The sequence below is a fragment of the Myripristis murdjan genome, chromosome 20 (assembly GCF_902150065.1).
Source record: "Myripristis murdjan chromosome 20, fMyrMur1.1, whole genome shotgun sequence".
Classification (NCBI taxonomy): Eukaryota; Metazoa; Chordata; class Actinopteri; order Holocentriformes; family Holocentridae; genus Myripristis; species Myripristis murdjan.
Window position 1 is genome coordinate 25486561 of NC_043999.1, and position 21524 is coordinate 25508084.

The 21524-nt window shown below is 39.4% G+C and overlaps 1 protein-coding gene across 1 annotated transcript in view; it reads left to right on the forward strand.

The window, feature by feature from the left end:
* The window catches only part of LOC115378886 (collagen alpha-1(XXI) chain-like), a 57461-nt gene extending 36538 nt beyond the window's left edge, over positions 1-20923 (forward strand). Inside the window, exons 21-33 of the mRNA XM_030079428.1 lie at positions 3037-3081; positions 3252-3305; positions 5360-5413; positions 6510-6563; positions 11160-11231; positions 11725-11760; positions 13101-13145; positions 14765-14797; positions 17765-17911; positions 18172-18226; positions 19089-19283; positions 19529-19609; positions 20723-20923. Of these exons, the coding sequence (XP_029935288.1) occupies positions 3037-3081; positions 3252-3305; positions 5360-5413; positions 6510-6563; positions 11160-11231; positions 11725-11760; positions 13101-13145; positions 14765-14797; positions 17765-17911; positions 18172-18226; positions 19089-19283; positions 19529-19609; positions 20723-20910 (1059 nt within the window). The 3' untranslated portion in view covers positions 20911-20923. The remainder of the gene's footprint in view (positions 1-3036; positions 3082-3251; positions 3306-5359; positions 5414-6509; positions 6564-11159; positions 11232-11724; positions 11761-13100; positions 13146-14764; positions 14798-17764; positions 17912-18171; positions 18227-19088; positions 19284-19528; positions 19610-20722) is intronic.
* The last annotated feature ends 601 nt before the right edge of the window (positions 20924-21524 follow it).

Below are 21524 nucleotides of genomic sequence, written 5' to 3' on the forward strand. Positions count from 1 at the left end.
TTTATTATTCTAAATAGTTTTACTATACTAATTTAACTGTGCAACTAAGGCTCCAATACATATTAAAAGGAAGGTTTAGGGCTCGCAGCTCTACTGCTCCCAGCAAACATGAGCTGCATGGCCTAAGTCGTACTGTTAATAAGAACCTTGGAAAAACACCAACTTGGATGTGCGTACAGAGAAAACTAACATGTCTACATTTATGGAGGTGAAGGTGGACAGAGACTTTTCACAATTTCCAAAGCCACTTTTAACTTTTGATATGCTGTGCAGTCAGAATGGACCAATCCCATGTAATAATACACTCGACAAAAGCCTTTCCGTCACTGTACACAAAATATTTTATCAACTGTTGACTTTTTTTCTCTATATTGGTAAGTCAGCGTTTAACCTGCTTCTCATTTTGATATTAGACCGTGAATGGATATGATAGCAAGTTAGTGTCTGCTGAATCTGGCTCTGGTTCTTGCATCAATTCACTGCTCTGGGAAAACCTGAAAGAATCAAGTTAGTTAAAAGAATCAATTGTCCCACCGCCACAATCTTTTGGTGTTCTTTCCTCTTCTCTGCTGCCCTGCCCTGCCCTCTCATCTCCTCTTTTCCCACTCTTCCCTAATTCTCCTCCTCTCCCCTTTCCTCACCTCAAGGTATGATGAGGGTGGAGAGGGGAAACCATAGTTTGATGATAGCCAGGATCCACTAAAGACAGATCATATATCCACATCCATTTACAGACTTGCGGGCATGCTGCTGAAAGATGGATGAGTAACAGTCCAGTTTTAATGCAGGGCCCGTCTCAGTATACCACCTCTCTAAGCGGCTAGTGCTTTTATGAGTGTTTTCTTTGCCAAGGTTAGGGTTGTTCTGGGGGAAAATATTTGTTATCGCACTCCATATCGGTGCTGTTGTTTTCACCAGAAAATCGATGTCTCTCATATTTCAAGCTTCACCAGGGGAACCTTTTATTGGTACCTACATCAAGTCAAAGCACAAACATGTCTAAAATTCAACCTCTAGTACACAGAGTTTCTTTTCATAACAAGATATCCACTTGACAGAAAAAAGACACTGCATTGAAAAGAGTTTCAGCTGTAAAATGTGTGTGTCTGCCCTAGGATCATTTGGTCTATACTGGTGATTAATACTGGATTAATGTCTTGAACTGACAATGTTGTTTTGCCAAAGAGCTCCAAAGACACTGATTGGGAAAACTCCCCAGTCAGACTTCAGATAAAGCCAGTCAAAAACTAAAGTGGGACATTGATTCAACATTTTCTTGCTTAATGATCTGACATGAAATAGACATTTAAAGAAAAAAAAAAAAAAAAAAAAAACTTTGTTAAATTTTAGTCATCTTTTTGGCTAAATCATTGTGTGCATTCATATGCCTTTCACAAGCTTTTAAACACCAGCTATCGGTCCAGAAGATTATCCACCATCACTGATCTTACATTTAATCTAAACTATTTTTCTTACACACATTTTAACATACATTTGCTCAGGTTTCAAAGGGATAACCTAACATTGAGATGTGACATTGATTCACCGGCTTTTTCAAATAGATGGTGCAAGACGGAGAGAGCACAGAGGATGTACACAGCCCTGATGTTGACAAAGTAAAGCCACCATGTCAGACCCCAGCTGTTATCTGGATCCATTAGATAAACCACAAGGAAAACACCTGCACACAGAGTCAACTCATCATCATTGCTTAGTTTATTCAATCACTATCCAAACAATGATTCCTCTACAATTGTCATTTTTTACATTTAAACTTCACTGGTTTAATATTGTGTGATAGCATAGCTTTTAATAGTTAATGTCACTACCGATCCCAACACTTATAAACACAATATAAAAACTGTATTACATGGTAGAGGAATATCATATTCCAGCATATTCATTAAATTACTTTTCAGTTATTATTGATTAAAAACATTCCGTATGTTCTTGTGAGGAAATGACCATCAGTTATGCTCTGATGTGTATTGCATCTGGCATTCCTGAAGTGCACTGCAGTAAAACCGCTCTGCACCGTCCTGTCACTGGCTGAGTGCTGTGTACAAACTCTCAAACCATAGTACAGCCTATATTGATTTTAGTTCACGAGTTCATAATGTTAATGTGTTATATTGTTAATGCCATAACTCAGTGTTTTGTCACAAAACTGACATTGGGTCATTGACATTGGAAAGACCAATGTATGTGTGAGCAAATTTTTCTGGGTGTCTTTGGTTGTGATTTTTAAGTGATTGTTCAGGTTCTTACGCATATAGTTTGTGGCAGCATGACTCAGGAGGTAGAGCGATTGTTTGGTAATTGGAGGGTTCCTGGTTCAATCACTGGCTTCTCCAGAGAGTGTGTCGAAGTCGGGTACGTGGTCTAGCAAACGACACCATTTTAAGACCCAAAACCGAAAACCGACGCACAACAACATACGTTTGTTTGGGATTCATTATCATCACTCTTTTCCAGCCCTCTTGCTTACTAACTGGTGGACCTATTTCGTTCCTAGGACTGCTGCTGTAACTCTGTGTAGCTGCACTACATTCCTTTTTTTTTTTTTTTTTTTTTTTTTTTTGCAGTACATAGACACACCAGGCAGGTGAATGAATATGGGACGTAGCGCTGTTGTGTACTTACAGTGGCAGTTCTAGGAAAGAAAGTGGTTCCACCAGTCTGGAAGTGATGGGGTTGGACAGAGGGTTGATAATTAATCCCCAACAAATCTTTGTTGTTGTGCATCCCTCAGAACATCTTTTCATCTTTGGTTTACCATGCAAAATCATGATTTTTATTAACTTCATTCATTTTGGAGAGGAGCAGTCCTGCTAAAGTGCTCATTCTCGTGACGGGGAAGGAGTTGATGGGTATACTTGTACTGAGTAACAAATACCACTATAAGGGTAAGAACCTGAACTATTATTTTAAAGGCACAATATGCAGCTTTTTTCCCTGAGTTGCAGCTTTAATGCTCACAAATGGGGCTCCTAATAGATTCAAAACTGACCTGGGAGTGCACTGTGTCATATGCAGGGTATCCGGGGACTTCCTGGAGAGATGGGGCCGCGAGGACCTCAGGTAAAATCTTATCAGTTGCACTTATGAACAGATTTGGTCTCATGCGTGGAGGACCTGCTTTCTCTCTTTCGTGCTCACTTTATATCAGTGACACTTAATCAATATCACCGGTGACTTGAAGTTAGTCCCATTGATTGTTTTTTTTTCCATGTTCTTCAATGTCTTTTCAGGGGGAACGAGGGATGCCGGGAGAGATAGGAGCCCCTGGAATAAAAGGATCATTGGTTTGTGCAGTATTTTACCAACAATATTTCAACTTCTGCTGAAATGACATTATGTTGTCAACTATTCAGGAGTTTCTGTCACTCCCAGTCACAGCATACAATTCAGAAAGTGCACAAGAAGTTGTTGTGAGTTTGCCGCTGCTTTTATTTAAATTGAATTAACACTTTGAATGTTAATGTCCTGCAGAAATGCAAGACATTAACACATTTGTCTTGCAGAAATGCAGTCTAGTGTTTCTTTCTTTTCACATTAAGCAACTCACATTATAACTATCCCTGCAGTAGGGCTATAATGAGGTCATTAATTCAGATGAGGCACAATATGAGCCTATTTGATTTATTTAGTAATGCCATTAAGGCAGTGAGTGAGTCATAAATTAGGACCAAAGTCAGATGAGTGAACAGGGCTATGATTGTACACAGTGGAAGGGCACCCCCCTCTGGTAAACGAGCTTACACACAGTCAGATGCAATTACAGCAAAGCAGCATGAATATGTGCTCCTTCAGAGATCACTGGCCAGCATGTTAATGTCACTGCTGCCCCCTACTGGTTAAAGAGGGACAGCACAAATAATTTGAGAGGCATAATTGGAGTTAAGTGAAGGACATTTAAGGCATAAGAGTTTCTCCCTCATTTCTAGATTAGTAGCTGTTAATCAAGGAACAAATTAACTCGAATGAAGAAGAAGAGGCCAATAAACAGTTTATGTAATGAAAAGCAATTTAAAAAAATAATCTGTTTAGACAGATCATTGTATGTATATCATGTATACATGATATACATACATGGATAGGCGATCAATGGAATAATAATAAGATATTGTGCATCTTGATTTAACATTGAAAATGGACTTTAAACAAACAAAACAAGCACTGTTTTAATTGAATTTCAGATTTTAGGTTGTTCAAACCAAAAAAAATCTAAATATGACATTGGCTCAACATTTTAGTGACTTAACGATTGAAGGATTCATTGATAAATCACTATTGGGTCTTTTATAGGAATTTTTTTTATTTATATATTTAATTTGCAATCCCTGCCCTCGCTATCTCTTTTGGATACACATAAACCCTTAACATCGCATTTGTCACTTACTTTACATGTAACATATTCTTGGTTGCAGAAATGTAAAATGACAACCTCTTTTCCTGGTGACTGAGCTGATTATATTCAGTGTGTTGAAATCATCAGCTGCATATGTATATGTAACCCAAATTAGCCATATTCTTGATATATTTGCTCTATTCTGTTGTTTTGTTTATTTTCCTTTTGCTCCATCCTATTACCATTTGCTGCTCCAGTGACCCAATTTCCCCACAGGCATAAAAGAATTTAGTGTTATGCACAAATAAAAAGCAAGAAAATGCACAAGCACACAGACACATACGCACACCATAGGGGAGGAAAGGGTAAGTTGAGCCGGTGGGTGAGATGAGCCACCCCTTGTGTCTAGACAGCATAAATACATAATTACTCATGTGATAGGAGAAGTAATTAATTTCCCTGAATCTATGATCATTAGAATCATTAGAGTCATTATTGTTTAAAATAAATTTACCTTTGTTTTGCTCTATTATTAAGAGCACAAAATGTACAAATGGGTCATTTAACCCTCCTCTCCCCTATATTCTTTCATTCATTAAGCAATAGATTTGTTTGTATATTGTTTTCTGTTGAAAGCATATGGGAAGGTTGAGTGACTAACGCAGCTTCAGCAGGGCTCTTGATACAGTAGAATGCTGTGTTGAATATGCAAACACTGTGTGTGTGTGTGAGTGTGTGTGTGCGTGTGCATGTGTGTTGCTAGGCATGCAAGTGCACATGTGTGTGTGAGTGTGTGTTTGTGTGAGTGGACCAGAGCCATCTCATTTCTCCCTCAGTGCTTCCTGACTAAGCCGTCACACACTCTGTCACATTCAGCCTAAAGCACTCTGTCTGTCTCTTTCATCTCATTCTCTCTCTCCCTCTCTTTCTCTCTCTCATTGCCTTCCTCTCTCATCCCTTCCCTGCCTCTCTCTCTCTCCCTTCTTCCTCTGTAATCTCTCTGTCCAGGGGATGCAGGGCCCCCCGGGGCCACCCGGAGAGAACGGTCGAGATGGTCCCAAGGTCTGTGCGTTGAACGTTATAATTAGTTATTATGCTAATGGCCTCCTGCTCCCCAGCCACTTGGCTATTCTCAGCCCGTTATGATGTTGTACACTCCCTCCTTCTTCATTTGATGTTCCCGTGGAGAAAACTGTAGTTTGTTGAGAAGCAATGAACTTGTTAGGAATCACTTTAGCAATTGTAGGTGTTTCTGAATATTTGATAACTGCAACTCTCAAAGGAAGGTTCCCATTTGGGCTGTTGGTACATGTGTTATTGTACTTCTGTCCTTGTGAGAATTTGAGTTTTGTACTGTGCAATCTTATTGGCTGCCCATTCTTGAAGAAGTTTAAGGTTGGGACTTGACGATTAAAGGGCCATGCCAGTGAATGTTTTACTTATTTCCTACAGTTCACCCACATTTTACATTGCAACAAACCATCATGCAAATCATGCAGGCGTACTAAAGATTTCACAACATATATCAAAATCCTTCTGTTTTCATGTTTGAATTTGTGGTTGAAACAGCCACCTTATAATGCTCTGCTGATGTGGCTAACTCTGTCGCTGCCATTCATAAACCCTAGAACTGATAACTGGCTGTGTGAAGCAAATGTTTCCTTCGGGACTATTCTCTGGCACCAGGACTGTTTCACTTCACCTGATTTCAAGGCATCATTTATTACAGTGAAATACTGGTGTACTATACTGGTGTAAATACTGGAATACTGGTGTGAAGAAAGGCTGACGTCTCTGAAAGTTTATTTTTTAATTTGTTGTCAAATGAATGGAAACCACTGGCTGGATAAGAGGGAGAAAAATGATATTGGAGTTCACTCTGAAATTTGACTGCTTGATTTGAGAAAAGATCAGCAGAAACATGATGTATGTACACTGTGGATATTACGCTAAACATGTAGAATCCCTGGTGTGGTCCTTTAAGATTAGAATTACAGTCAGGTTTAGATCAATTTAGATTATGATTTGGGCTTGGGGTTAGGTTGGCTTAGAGTTATGGGTTAGAGAATGAATGTAGTCAAGTTCTTACAAATATATGTTACAAATGTGTGTGTGTGTGTGTGTGTGTGTGTGTGTGTGTGTGTGTTTTGTTATTCAGGGGAGCTGTGGAAATCCAGGGGTTGCTGGTCTTCATGGTCCACCAGGAAAAAAGGTGAGTTTAACAGCAGATTATTGATCAGATTAGTTTGTCTTCTTTTACCTTTGCCTCTCTCCATCAGTCTTTTCTTCACTAGCTTATCTTCCTCTGTCTGCCTGTCTCCCTCTCTTGCCCCTGTCTTTCTCTCTCTTCCTGCCGCTGTGTCTTTTGTGGTCATTTTTGGTATAGCAAACCCTATAAGAACATGGAAGGAAATGTAACCATATTCTGCAAAGGCAATCTCAAATAGTCATTGGCCAATAAAATAATAATAATAATGATAATTTAAATCTTCTCTAACTTTGTTCATTGTTGTGACGGATATGATGGACAGTTACTGGATTTGAGGAGCACCTGTGACTGCGATCCATAATGTTAACAGTCATCTACTTACCGTTATATTTATGTATCTTCCAACCAACAATAGCAACAATTTTGTAACCCTTTTAACCATTTTCTAATCAGGAAAGCCTCATTAAGATTAAAAATCTCCTGGCCAAGGCAGGCAGTAGCTTATACTTCTAATTGAGGAATGTATTATATAGAGCAAACAGGTCTGTGAGAAATGCTGAAATATAGCTGAATATCTTGCTTGCACACCATTTGGTATGATTGTTTTCAGTCATACAATCTGAATTGTTTTTCCTTTAAACAATTGATACCAGATATTATCTATTGAAATTTATATTCAGTTGTTAAGTCAAATGATATTTCCCCAAAAGATGACATATTTTTTCACGAATAAATTGCCAGTCAGCTGTGAAAATCTCTTAAGCATGGATTGCACTGCTTCCTTACATAATTTTGGTCAGGTGCATTTTTGCATTTTTCACCACTCATATCTTAACTATACTGCAAGATATAATAAATGTTTGCACTGTTGTACCATGCCATTTGCCCTCTCTGGCTATGAAAGAGCAGGTAGCTTAGACTGTTGACTATAGTGATTAATAATTATCAAAATTTACTTTAGCGTGCTGAAATTATTTCACAAGATTCCTGAGGCTGATTGACGGAATAACTTCCACTCATATTCCATCACTGCAGCCCCTGGCAACCTGAGACGGTCTTTGTGAATATGACTCACAGACTCACTGTGATGACACAGTATTGTATCAGTGGGGCTTGATAATAATGGAGCAGTAATGAACATTTTTACTGTTTTTGAATGGCTCATATGTATTCATTATAATAGTTCTTCTCCATTAACCATTCTCCATTAAAGAACATATGTTACAATACATGTAATTCTTGTTTACTTATGTTTCCATGACCCAATTATTATTTGCGGGCGACTGCTTTTGTTGTTTTATTGTCAGCTAATTTATTGGTTATTTCCATGGCAGCTATGTGCTGACATTCTATTTTATTTTCTGCGTATGCTGAATCCTTTTCCTTGTGTGGCAACCAGATTTTTCTGCAAAGGTTATACTGACGCCAGCGGGGGCCTTTGGCTTCTAATGGGTGGCGCTGGTATCAGATGCAGCGGCTTCGGTATTTGACGACCTGGGAATGAGAATGGGCTGGATTAGTCTTGCTTTTGTGGTTGTAAATTAAATGCTGCTTGAAAGGTGCACTTCTGTGTTGCCCTTAGTCTTCATGCACAAAGAAAAACAGAACCGAAAACTACTTTGAGAGAGTCACAGAATTAGCCATGCTATAATTCAATTATAGAATTCCATTAGAAATTGACCACCACGCATTAGTGTGCTAATGTTGCCACAGGCGATATTGCAAAATGCAGGGAGTTTTATTGGCGGCTGGCAGGCTTAATCATCACTGTGTGAACTTGGTCTGCATTAGATTTAACATAAAGAACACTTATTTGTATACAAAAGTTACATAGTGCAGCTTCAAATATGTTGCCTTGCCTTGTTGCCTAACAGCTGGACTGAAAATCCTGGCTTGACAGAGGAAGTTGAAAACTGCCTTTTGAGACCAGTTAGCCAGGAATCTTTCATATCAATGGTGTTTTATAAAGAGTAACTCCACTTTAAAACACACGATTTAGCTGTAAACGGGTATTTAGTGCTGTAGTTATAAAATACAAATCCTCTTACTGTAATGCTGTCATCGTTTGAGCACTAATGTGTCAGTGCTTTATTTATCTCACTGCACCAGGCTCAGTTTGCCCTCCAGTGGTTAAAATGAGCAGCTGGTATTCAGCTGGAGATGCAGTCATGCTGAAGGACGATTTTCCTAAGATAGATACAGTCAGCGAGTATGGGAATGCCCATTTTATCCTGTTATGGGGGAAACCCCCCTTAAACACCAGTGGAAACTAATGGAGGCAGGCTGTTTGTCTCCGTATAAGTTTATTTTCTGTGTTATGGTAGATTTATTTTGACTCCTCAATTAACTGTGTGATACACTGCACAACAAATAAGGCCCAACATTCAGAGTTTAAGGGTTTTTTGGTTTTGTTGTTTTTGTTTTTTGCCTTTCATTTCAAACAACTAAGCCTAATTCTGCTGTGGTTGCAGGCAGTTTGGTGACAGGACCGCCTGTAGAACTTAAGTTTGAAATATCATAGTATGAACATACTATGATTACCATTGACAATGCATTTTGGCAGCCACTGTAGGCTAGCTCCCCACTGTGAATGTGTGTAGTAGGTAGGTGATATTTTATTTATTTATTTTTTTTTGTTACTTTTTAATGGGGGGTATGGTCCAATGGGAGCACCTCCTTGCTACTATGTAACCAACCAACACACATATACCCAAAAGACATTGCTGCAGGATGCTTTAACCATAACTGTGACATTTCTAATTTTACAATTCCATTTCTTCCATTATCCTCCTTCTCTCCCTACTACAATTGTGCAATTTTGTAATTGTGTATTAATGTAAGGAGTAAGTACACCTTTAAATTTTATTCAGAGATTATTCAGGCAGGGGTCTCTCATGACCCCTGCCTGATGACCTGCTCTACTCCCAGTTTACACCAAACATCTACAGTAAACACTACATATGTAGTCATGTCTCCCCTAAAATATTTTGTTATAGAGGTGGCTTGGCCTGGTGTTCATTTTCAGCAGCACAGATGCTACCGAATGATCAAAATATTAAAGGAATACTATAGGAATACTACAGGCAGCAGTATGTCTCTATGATCCTCTTGCATGAAGGTGACACTACTCTATGGAATATACAAAACTGTGCAATTTGTGTAGAAGTGAGTATCGATAGATAGAAAATATTATAGATACAAGACAAAAGTGACAGGAGGGCAGAACTGAGAGAAAAAGACTCAATTAGAAATCAGTCTGCTCCTTCAGCACCACGGACAGCACCATGGATTTGTCATCACACAGCACAGTGAGGCTGCTGATAATTCAGAGCCGAGATTATAACTAGCACAAAGCTCAGTCAGATAAAGGATCAGTGAGTCAGGCAGACTAGACTAACATTATAATGTGTAATTTTTGTGCAATTTTTTTTTTGTTTGTTTCAGACCATTTGAGTTTACCTCCATTGCCTCCATGCCTCTATTTCAATCTGTTCTGGATAGAGTTTCCCTATTTTATATCTATTCATTCATCTACATCATATTCATTTATTCACACGCACACACACACACACACACACACACACACACACACACACACACACATATATATCAATCATCCTTGATTGATCTGGCTAAACCAACTCATCTCCCTCAGGTTTTCCACCCTCAACCTTATTCTTTCTCTTCCTTTCTCTCTGCCCAGCTCATCCTGGCCTGCAGTATGCAGCCTCCTAATGAATGACAACTACAATTTAAACACCTCTTGTTTTAAGTAACATGAGTCTTAGCAATTATGCCCCGTAAATGTCAGCCAGTTCTATTGTGATTTAAAAACGCCGCAGGTCGCCTCTGTTTGTGGGAGTTCATTGCAAGATTGCAAAAGATTACCTTAATTATGTGCTTCAAGATGCCACCCTTCAAACCAGATGTTATTTTAACCTCTATTTAACCAGGCTTGATTGTTGGCTGAGAACATTTTTGCATTCACAGCCACAGCCTGGGGGAGCAGCTGCAGAGGGATAGAATAGATTTTTCATCTGTATAAAACTTCAGCTGTATACAACTTATCTTAATATATAATATTAATTTCATTTCATCTGTGTATAACTTATGTATGCTTCATCCCTTGCACCTTATTTGAAAATATTAGATTGTAAATATCTGATTTTATGGGATGCCCCTTGTTTTTGGCCACTGTTGCGCATCATGTTTGTAACATGATGCTCATCACAGGTATTCTCTGTCTGATGTAATGCTGCAGCTATAAAACATTGGCGTATTTCACTCAATATAAGTGTAATGTAACTGCAGTGAAGCTTGCAACCACTTGGATACATAATATGAATATGACATTGTCCTATTTAAGGAGGGAATTTCAGGCAAAAAACAGAGTTCCAGGGGTTAAATACTTTCCTCAATGGCACCGTTGACCCTAGTGTTAACACCGGTCTCCTTCTTTGATCCCTGAGCTACTGTGTCATATCCAGAGTCAAATAAATGTCTGGTCTAAGGAATACCATAGGTCTGCTTATAGTATGAACTCTGTTCTTAAATCCCATAGAGCGATTCACAAAGATCAATCCCTTTTAACCTTTCCAGGGCTCGCCGGGGGAGCCAGGGATCCCAGGGCTGCCAGGAGCCATGGGCATGCCTGGGTTCAAAGGTCATAAGGTGCGGGGTAAGCTGTTTGGGTGTGTTGCTGTAACAACAAAACATAAGCAAAACAAACCAAATTACCTGCAGGGCATCGCTTGGACTTAATGAGGTCTGAATTTTGCAGCAAAAGCGACACTTTATGAATGATTTATGGCTTTGGGTGTCAGGAGCTTGCACATTTCCATGTTTTGCCGTAATACCATCAACAACTTTCCATAATGTATAATTGTCAATGTATTATTCATTTTTTTGCTTACACGATATGATTCATTTGAATGTAGCTGTAGGTTGTCCTTCACACTTCAAAAGCAGTACTCCCAGGCACCTAAATACACACCATCCTAATGTGAATAAATCTGTTCAACATGCTGTGTTTTGCTTACATTTGCTGTATTTTGTTCACCCAACCATGCATGCCATCTCTCTGTTCGTATTTCTTTCCATGAAGATAAAATCCTGAATCTAAGTTGAGTGTGCACATTTTCTTATATTCAGTGTTGTATTTCAGGGGGAGGTAGGAGAAACAGGCTCCAAAGGAAACAAGGTATTTTTCTTTCTATTTCTTGGTAATAGTTTTGCATTTACATACACTACACAGTCAGTTGCACTTGGAAGGACTGCACATAGGGAGTAAGCATTGAATGATGCCACATGGTTACTTAATTTCTCACAAATCTGGCTAAGTGTTCATACCTTCTAATGTGTTTACCCATTAAGGCTGACAAGAACATTGCAGATCTATTCGAGCACTGACTAACTTTTATGAATGAATGAATGATTTTCTTTTATTAGCAGAATGTGGGGATTTTTTGCAGACGACCTACGCTACTGAGCAAAGTGGTTTCTTGTACAATAACAAAACTCTTATCCTTTGGTTTTCAAGCACCTGCACGATGTATGAGCAGTGGATTAGACAGATGAGAGTGGATAAAAGGAGACATTGATTGGTGGAGAAAAGTGAAGAAGTTGGTTAGTTAAAGCATTTCATTACAGTGTTGATGCAGTAATGTTCTTACCCCACTGGTTTGCTAGTTAGCTAGGTAATCTAGTCATATTACTTGTATTATAATCCTATACTAAGCTGGAAATTCTATGCAAATAGAAAAATGACCATCAGTCAAAAGGTGGGTGCGTGGAGGGGGGTTCCTTTTCTTTAACATCAAATTTTTCAACTTTCCCTTTAAGACCATCGTCATAAATTTATTCACTATAGTCATCCGGGCCTAACAAAATAGTCCATGCCTGTATGAGTAAAATAATGAATGTAAACAAATCCAAACAAAACAAAAAGACATTATGTGTAAGGGTGTGACATATCCTTCAGTTCATTTGATTTTGATTTCACGTGTCACAGTGATTTTTGATATGCGAGAGTTCAACGTGTGAACACCAAGCAGCAACGGTGTGGTCCTGTTCTCCTGATACGCGGCATTAATCACAAACTGAGAAAGCAGCGGGTGTGATAAATGCCGTAGTTCAGTTGCTTCTCTTTACCTTCCCTAATGGAAAACAGTGTGATAGCCCAGAGGAGCAGAGAGAGGAGAGCGGTGTGTTAACAGTGCTGCAGCAGGCGGGTGGAAAGCGGCACACAGGATAGAAAGTCTGGTTTGTTAAAGGTCACCGCTAGCCAACTCCTATCCCCTCTCTCTCCCTGGGTTTCTCTTATTGGCTGCTGGTGGTAATCATGACCTTTTCCTGGGATGGTGCCCTCCCGCTAGCCAATAACACACACACACACACACACACACGGACACAGTAGATGAAGACACGCACCTGCACACACCAATACAGATGCACATACTTACACCAGTGCACCCATTTTTGCTCACATTCACACACGCACACACACAAACACACACCTCATCATTATGTATCTCTTTGCAGGGTGAGCAAGGCAGCGACGGAGCCCCAGGGACTCCCGGCTTACCTGTGAGTGCAGATACCTCCTGACTCCACTGGGTGGCAGTAGAACTTATGTTACCATAAGCTCATCACAGAGAGTGGTGTGTGTGTGTGTGTGTGTGTGTGTGTGTGTGTGTGTGTGTGTGTGTGTGTGTGTGTGTGTGTGTGTGTTAGGACTTAAATGTCCTCACAAGAATCGAAAGATAAGGAGAATGTTTCAAGGTGAGGACATCTTGGCCAGTCCTTTTTTCTACAAAGAGCTGTTAAGGATTAGAACTTAGGTTTACGATGTAGATTAGGATCAGGTGTGGGTTAACTGTTTGATACCCTTTGAAAATCAGAACGTTAGTAAAACATGAGCAAAAAAACAAACAAACAAACAAACAAACAAACAAAAAAAATTAAAATTAAAAAAACAATACAAAAATTCCAACAAAATTACCAGAGAATTTGAAAAAAATTGCCAGAAAATTAAAAAAATAAACAAAACAAAACAATCACACAAACAAACAGAAATTTAGAAAAAAAAAATCTATATAAATAACTATTAAGATAATATGTTACCTAATATTTTCTATCATCTTAATATTTTATATATGGATCGGATGTTTAATGTTGAAAAAAATGTTAGAAGGTTACAAGAAAATTATCAGAAAGTACAAAAAAGTCATAAAAAATTCTGAAAATTCACAGAAAACTATAAAAATAAATACTGGAAAATTAGCAAAAAAAAAATACAAGAAAACTATAATTACTGTGAATAAAAAGTTAAAATTAAACTACAAGCAACTTACCAAAAATCCGCTCCATGAAATGAAATAGAAAGTGATTTTAGTTATGAGGGTGTAATAAGACCTTTCCAAATAAAAGCCTGGGCTCCTGTGTTTCACAGGGTTAGGACTAAGGTTAGGGTGAGGCATGTAGTTGAGAGGATAAGGATATAGGGAATGAATATAGTCACTGAAGGTCTTCACAAGTATTGGAATATAACACAACCGTGTGTGTGTGTGTGTGTGTGTGTGTGTGTGTGTGTGTGTGGCTGTTTGTGCATATGTCACATGGTCTGCAGATAGGGGATTATGTTGTCTGCGACACGGAGCAGATAAAAGCAACGTGGTGTGGCAGTGTACACTTCACAGGACTCTGAACCCCCACAGCAGCCCTGTTTCCATGTGACATGCTAAAAACATCAACAGTGAATCATACGTGTATGTGAATCAACATAGACTCAGAGATACTTCCTAATTCTTAATTCTTGAGAAACAATAAATATGACCCTGCTCCCCAGTCTGGCATACACACTCTACTTCCTAATTCCACATAGAAGGCCTTCCAGAGTTGGTGTTAACCACTGTATGGTACTTTTCAAGAATCTGCAGATGCATTTTTCATTACATTTCAACAGGTTAAAAAAAAAAAAAAAACATTAGAGAACGCATAGCAGTGCAAAATGTTTAGTAAGCTACCGGTTTTGACAGAAAACAGAGCGCTTGTGCATCGGCTATGCAGAGCAGTAGGCACAGATCTTCTGACACACTGTCTGAGCCTTTGATATGTAAGGAGAAGTTTCTAACTGTCTCTCTCTCTCTCCCCCCCCTTCTTTTTTCTCCCCCATCTCTTTTCTCTCCCTTTCTTTCCTCCAACAGGGCGAAGTGGGACCCAAGGGAGGGAAAGGAGAGGTTTGTCGAATTAGACTTTGCGGTATTAGATGTAATCCATTCTGTCTTATTCTGCACAGCAGCGAGAAGCCCTGTCAAGCCTGCATGGCTGCTATAGAAGACTTACAGAGCCAATACCTCCAGGCCTGGGGAAATCTTGCCCCCAGGGCAAAAATATACATCACAAAAACCCTCTTTTCTGAGGCGCACACATCTGCAATATCAAACAACTTACAGTTCTGTCTGCAGAATGACAATTTATGGAGGTGTGGCTCTCCCTCAGTTACGTAAGTGTTCCAATACTGAATCATTTGCATGCATTTATCATATTGAAATCTGTGCTACCATGCTTTTTAATGAGTAACACAGACTCATTGAAGGGGAAGAGGTTTTGTGATATATGTTGCATGTAGGCCTAACTGATCTTTATGTATGGAAAAATGTACAGTCAACCAGTCATTATTGCAGTGTAAACACAAAAAGCATGAATCAAGACCCTGATGCAAATGATTGTGGTGATTGTCCTGTGTATACAGCTACTTCCTAAATGAAGCACTTCATATTGTATGCTGATTTAACCCTTTCATGCATGATGTCCACAACAGTGGACAAACATTTAACAGCCATTTAAACCATCTAGATTGGTGCTGCCATATTAACCCTTATATGGTGTTCATGTTTCTGTTACTCCACTAATAATACAGTGGACCCACTGCATTACTGGCTGTTTAAATCAATACAGCATAATAATTTATGTAAAAATACTTAACAGATGTTTCCTTTTGGCCAGTTACAAACAATATTGACATTTATGGACAATATTTGCCATTTAGCCCGTCAGATCACATTTTTGAATTTAAGTGCTTTTCGGGTTTTGTGATAAAATGCATTAAAAAAGTAATCAATCAATCAGTATGGGCAGCATGGAGGCACAGTGGTTAGCACTGTCACCTCACAGCCTCCCTGTGTCTGTGTGGGTTTTTGCTGAGAGCTCCGCTTTCCTCACCCAGTCCAAAGACATGCGGGTTTGCTGAATTGGAGATACTAAATTGCTCCCAGGTGTGAATGTGTTTGTTTGTCTGTCTGCTCTGTGACGACCAGCGACCTGTCCAGGGTGTTTCCCCTGCCTTCTGCTCAATGAGCACTGATTTGACAGAAATGTGATGCTCACACTTTCCTCTTCCTCTTCATCATCCTCCAAAGTTTCTCTCTTTTCAAAAATCAGAGAATCATTTTGCCATCTTGATTGATTGTGATAAGGAGCCACATAGGCAAAGCTATTAGTTACTTGTATGGTCCCCCAGTTTGTATCTAGTATCCTGCCCCAAGTTTGTAGTTGGGATAGAGTGTGAGAAAATACAGAATGGTTCCCGCAAGATAGAGGATAAAATGTGTGGGAATGTGGGAGCAGAGATTTGCAGGTGTTGGAAATGTTGCACCATTGTGCGGGATTGAAAGGTGCAGAAAGACACTCATACAAACACACACACACAAACACCCACACATCCAAACAGACAGCAGGCCATGGCAGGAGGACCAAGTGAAGGTAGCACCTACAGTTTCCACACATTTATTAGCCTCAGGTTCAGTGGACCTGAACACCACATATGTAATATTTATGTGTAGGGGGCTGTACAGTGTAAAGTCAGTGAAAATATGTTCTTTTTTATGTTCTGTATGTATGAGCCAAGGCCAGTGAGACTGAGGTTGAAAAAATAATGAATAGCCTAATTTTTCCTTTAGCAAACATTGTAAAGTCTCACAGACCTGAACACCACACAACGGTTCAGAAAGTACCACTGGCTGTCTGTCTATCTATCTATCTATCTATCTATCTATCTATCTATCTATCTATCTATCTATCTATCTATCTATCTATCTATCTGTCTATCTATCTATCTATCTATCATATAGATAGACAGATATAGATATAGATAGGTACAGATATATAGATAGATTTTTTTCAACAGAATGATGATAGAATTTTCACTTGGATGTCAATTCAATCAGTATATCATCACCTAGATTTTTTTAAACATAGTTATATTTCTTCACAAATACAACATATCTACTTGATGATGTAATATTCATGCATGAACAAGTTAAACTGATTTCATTACAAGCTGAGGTAGTTCACAAACGAGTTCAGGCAGGCCTGTCTGCTCTAACTGCAGTCTGTTTGCTCTGACATCTTTGTAATTAATTTGATTAGAAATCAACAAAATTGACTGGACTCCTTACAGACGACAGTGATATAATTAGATGTGAAACATGATGTGCAGAAATGCAGCATTCAGAATTGTGTATTCTTTGATAACTGAATGTAAATGTTGGCTTTTAATCAAATGTTGTGGAAGGTGGGCACTAATAGCCATCTTACGATATTTTCCTCAAATGATTTGACACATTTCAAAACTAACCATCAAATGAGATGTCTTGGTGGTTTTCACACATTCTCTAAAGCTGCATATGTTGTCAGTTGTCTGATCTTTCAGAGACGGAAGGATTCATGAAGACTTAAGTCATTGGTTACAACAGCAAACACATTTGTAGTTTCAAAATTGGGCATCACACATAAAAAATTCAGACAAACCTGTTTGTCAAATTGTCAGATAAGAAAACATTTCTTCATTTCTTCAACATTTCCAAAAGTGGGAGGAACTTTTGTTTCATCAATAATTTGATAAAATTGCATAAAATCAGATTGTGTGAAAGAAACATGTTTTACTATTAGTATTTTCATGTGAATATATCTTCAATGAATTATCAGTAAACGACACATGCAGTTTTGATGTCAATCATTTTTTTTCCAATAAGGCTCTTAAAGTAATCTGAAAGGAAAGCAGCTGTTGTGCAAAATAAGACGATGTTTCGAAGGCTGCATCAATGGTTTAAAGGGCAGGAACCAAAGCTTCTTTTGAAATTTCTTAGTTACGTGACTTTAATCATATCACTCTATAACATTATCTGTCTTTTCTTTGACTTCAGAAAGGAGTGGTGGGGGAGATGGGCACCAGGGGACCTGAGGGGAAGAAAGGAGATATGGGGCACATGGGACCTGTGGGTCCCAGGGGATTTCCTGGCCAGGATGGGTTTCCGGGACAACCAGGGCAGCCAGGCTACCCTGGAAAACCAGTGAGTTGAACATTCTGACTGTTTCCTCTGAACAGATAAAAAGGTATAGAAGCTACAGTCATTGATTTCTCACTTAGACTTGGAGTGTGAGGTTTGGAGGCATTGGGGTCATGGCTGTCAGTGTGTGGGCAACGTGAAGGCAGACAGCAAAGTGTGGAGTAGATCCCGTAAATCTGCAGACATACTCAATCACACGTGGAGCCTGTTTTCAGAGTCCCGGGGTGGATTCAACTGAATGAAGGTGTAATTGTGTCTTTCAGGGCAAGCCTCCCTCAGATGAACACCTCATAAAGCTCTGCACTGATGTTCTGCGTAGTAAGTGTCTGTCTGTCTGTCTTTTTATCACTTTGCTTAGAACCAGATTATGAAACAGCTGCCAAGATACATATACTGGTGAAAGTTTCTTTGATAAACAAATAAAGGACACAACCACACGATAACATTTTAATATTTCAGGTTTGCACGGCCTTTGGTTTTGCTTGTTTTCAAACGCTGCTGACCACCATACAGTGTTTATGAGCCAATCAAATCTATGCAAAACCCCAAACCCAAATCTCTGAAGGCTGACCCTCTAATGGTTAAAAGTAGGGTGCCTGGTCTTTGGTGGCAGGTGACGTTGGTCTGTTGGTCTGTATGGATGGTGACATCACTCACCACCAATGACCTGGCATCCTACTTTTCACCATTAGAGGTCAGGCGTCACACAGATTTATTTATTTTTTCAATTGCTTGTTTACTTACTTTATTACTTATTACTTTATTTAACCTTTATTTAACGAGGAAGTCCCTTCAGATTGAAATCTCTTTTCAGAGGGACACCTAGCCAAGATAGTACACCAGTTAAAGTTTAAAACACAACAGATAAACATCATTTACTATTCCTCAGTTACCTCAGTGTCTCAGTTACTACTTAGTTATACCTCAGATATGGACTGTTTACATGGCTTGAAATTCTTCAGCTTTTCTCTTTATTGGATGTTTCATACGGCACCTGAGAGAAAATAGCATTGAAAATATACTTCTGTGATAAAATATATTAATTAATTTGTTAGGTAAAAATTATAATTTGTTTTATGTTTCACAGCTCTTGGCAGTTGAGCAAGAAGTAAAAAAAAACTTGACATGATATTTGAAGAACAAATTGATTGAGTCAGAACCCTCTGGCTGTGTCCCCCAGATCAGCTCCCAGCACTGCTCCAGACCCTGGCTCCCCCGGCTCAATGTGAACCCTGCCAGAGCCAGAGGGGACCCCCAGGTCAGCCGGGAGCACCGGGACCCAAAGGCTCCATAGGTTCCCCGGGCTACCCTGGCAGGACCGGCCCTCAGGGTTACCAGGGACCCCCTGGACGGCAAGGTCCTCCAGGCCTCAAAGGTGAGCAACTTTGCAAATTTCCTCTGAGGTCCAGAGTCTAATGGAATAAACTCAATACTGGAAGCCAGGTGAATTCAGTTACTGTAGAACATACATGCCTGTAGGCAGCTGGTTGAAATGAGAACCTGTAGACTCTTCCATAGTACAGAAATGTGCACCTGTGGTACCTCATTAATCCAGTTGTAACACTGATTGTTCATTTACAGGAGTTCTAATGCTGTTTTTGATAATTAACCTGTCTTCAGGTGATGTGGGACCAAGAGGGTTAAAAGGCAGCAAAGGGGAAGGTCATCCTGGGCCGCCAGGGCCACCTGGACAGCAAGGTAGTTAAAAAAAAAAAAAAAAAAAAATCCTCCAATCCACCTGTGTTCTCAAACATCCTCACCCATTTGAAAAGGTTGCAGCTGTTTCAGCAAATCTGCAAATGACTATATAGTAAGGCAAAATATCAAGGTTGTTTGTACCTTTGCATTTTTAATATGAATGCTGATGGTATTATGAAGATAAGATATTCCTTTATTAGTCACACAGTGGGGAAATTTCCAATGCAGTAACTATGAACAATGAGTAAGAAAAAAAACACACTCAGAGACTAGCAACACCAGAGTTGTTTCCTGGGTAAGCTTGTAACAGCTGCAACATCATGAAGTCTGCTTTGAATGTTAATGGAATACATGGAAGTCACTGCACCTGCTTTGAAGAACCATACCAGTGATTTTGAATGTTTGGCTCATTTACCACAATTTACCTGCTTTTTACATTGCAACAAACCATTTTACAAATCATGTGGGTGATTTTCAAATTAAAATTTTTGATTGAGACACCTACTTAATTAATGATCTTCTGCTTCTGTGGCTAACTCTGTCTTTGCCATTCATAAACCACAGAACTGATAGTTGGCTATGTAAAACAAACGCTTCCCCAGGGGATGATTTTCCAGCGAGGAGACTGTTTCACTCCTCATCGAAACACAACAGTGCTGCTGCTTTTAGGAAAACTAATGACGATTACTTTATTACAGTGATGGAATACTGGTGTGAAGAAAGTTTGAAGTCTCTGAAAGCTCATGTTTGTATCATAGTGGAATGAATGGAAACTACTGGCTAGATAAAAGGGATGAAAAATGATATCAGAGCTCTAAAATACAACTGCTGGCTTTGGGATAAGGAGCAGAAGTCTGAAGTTTTTAGACGTTGTAGATACATTAAACATGCAAAATCCCTGGTGTGGTCCTTTAAGATTACAACTACAATCAGGTTTAGGGCTAAATTTAGATTGCAATTAGGACTTGGGGCTAGGTTCGTTTAGGTTTATGGGTTAGAGACTGGTATGTTCCTTTATTAGCAACAACTGGTCATAAACTAATGCTTTTTTGATTCTTTTCTCAGTTTAGATCCCATACTTAATTTTTCTTTGCTGCTGACTCTTCGCTGCAGGAGTTCAGGGCCCCCGTGGCTCTGATGGAATCGGCCATCCAGGCATCCAGGGAATCCCCGGGAAACCTGGAACCCCAGGAATTCCTGGTAAACGCGGCACCCCAGGGCTACCGGGGGTTTGTGATGTTTCCATGTGCTATCAACCTTACAACCTCAGGGAGGATCATTTCAGCAAAGGACCCTACGTCTGATGACAAGGCAGCGAAGGAGAGGCTGCTACTGGTGAAAACGTCCTAAGACTGTACTCAGTTCACGGATGTGTGTTACTGTATGTCTGCTTTACTGGGTTGGGCTTGACTGTTGACTCTTCTATGAGCAGATTGGAGTTTTAGCTCTACAAACATTTCTCAGAGGCAGAGTTCCTCTGGAAGTAGAAATAATCTCTCTGATTGAGCTCAGTTTTAATGGAATGGGCCAAAGCACCACAGTTTTTTGGTGTGGTCTGTGAGGCTAAAGAGCTAATAGTGCTTATTGTATTATTAGCCTCCATAGTTGTTGGTCTGATTTTAATTTTTAAGTGGTGGCAGGTTGTCGGTGTAGTGAAATACAAATATAAATATAAATACAAATGACTCATGGTTATTTATTCATGACCATGTCCAGAGACAGTTGCGCGGTTATGGTGATCGTAAACAAGATTTTTTTGTGGTTCCAAAGAAGTCCAACTCACACCCATGATTCACATCTGTGTGAATGAGCAGAACCATTCAGTCCACTGAGCACCATTTTATTTGCTGCCAAACACAGTAAGACCTCAGTTATCCAACCCCTGGGAATTACCAGTCAACTGCACAGCCTTGTTGTC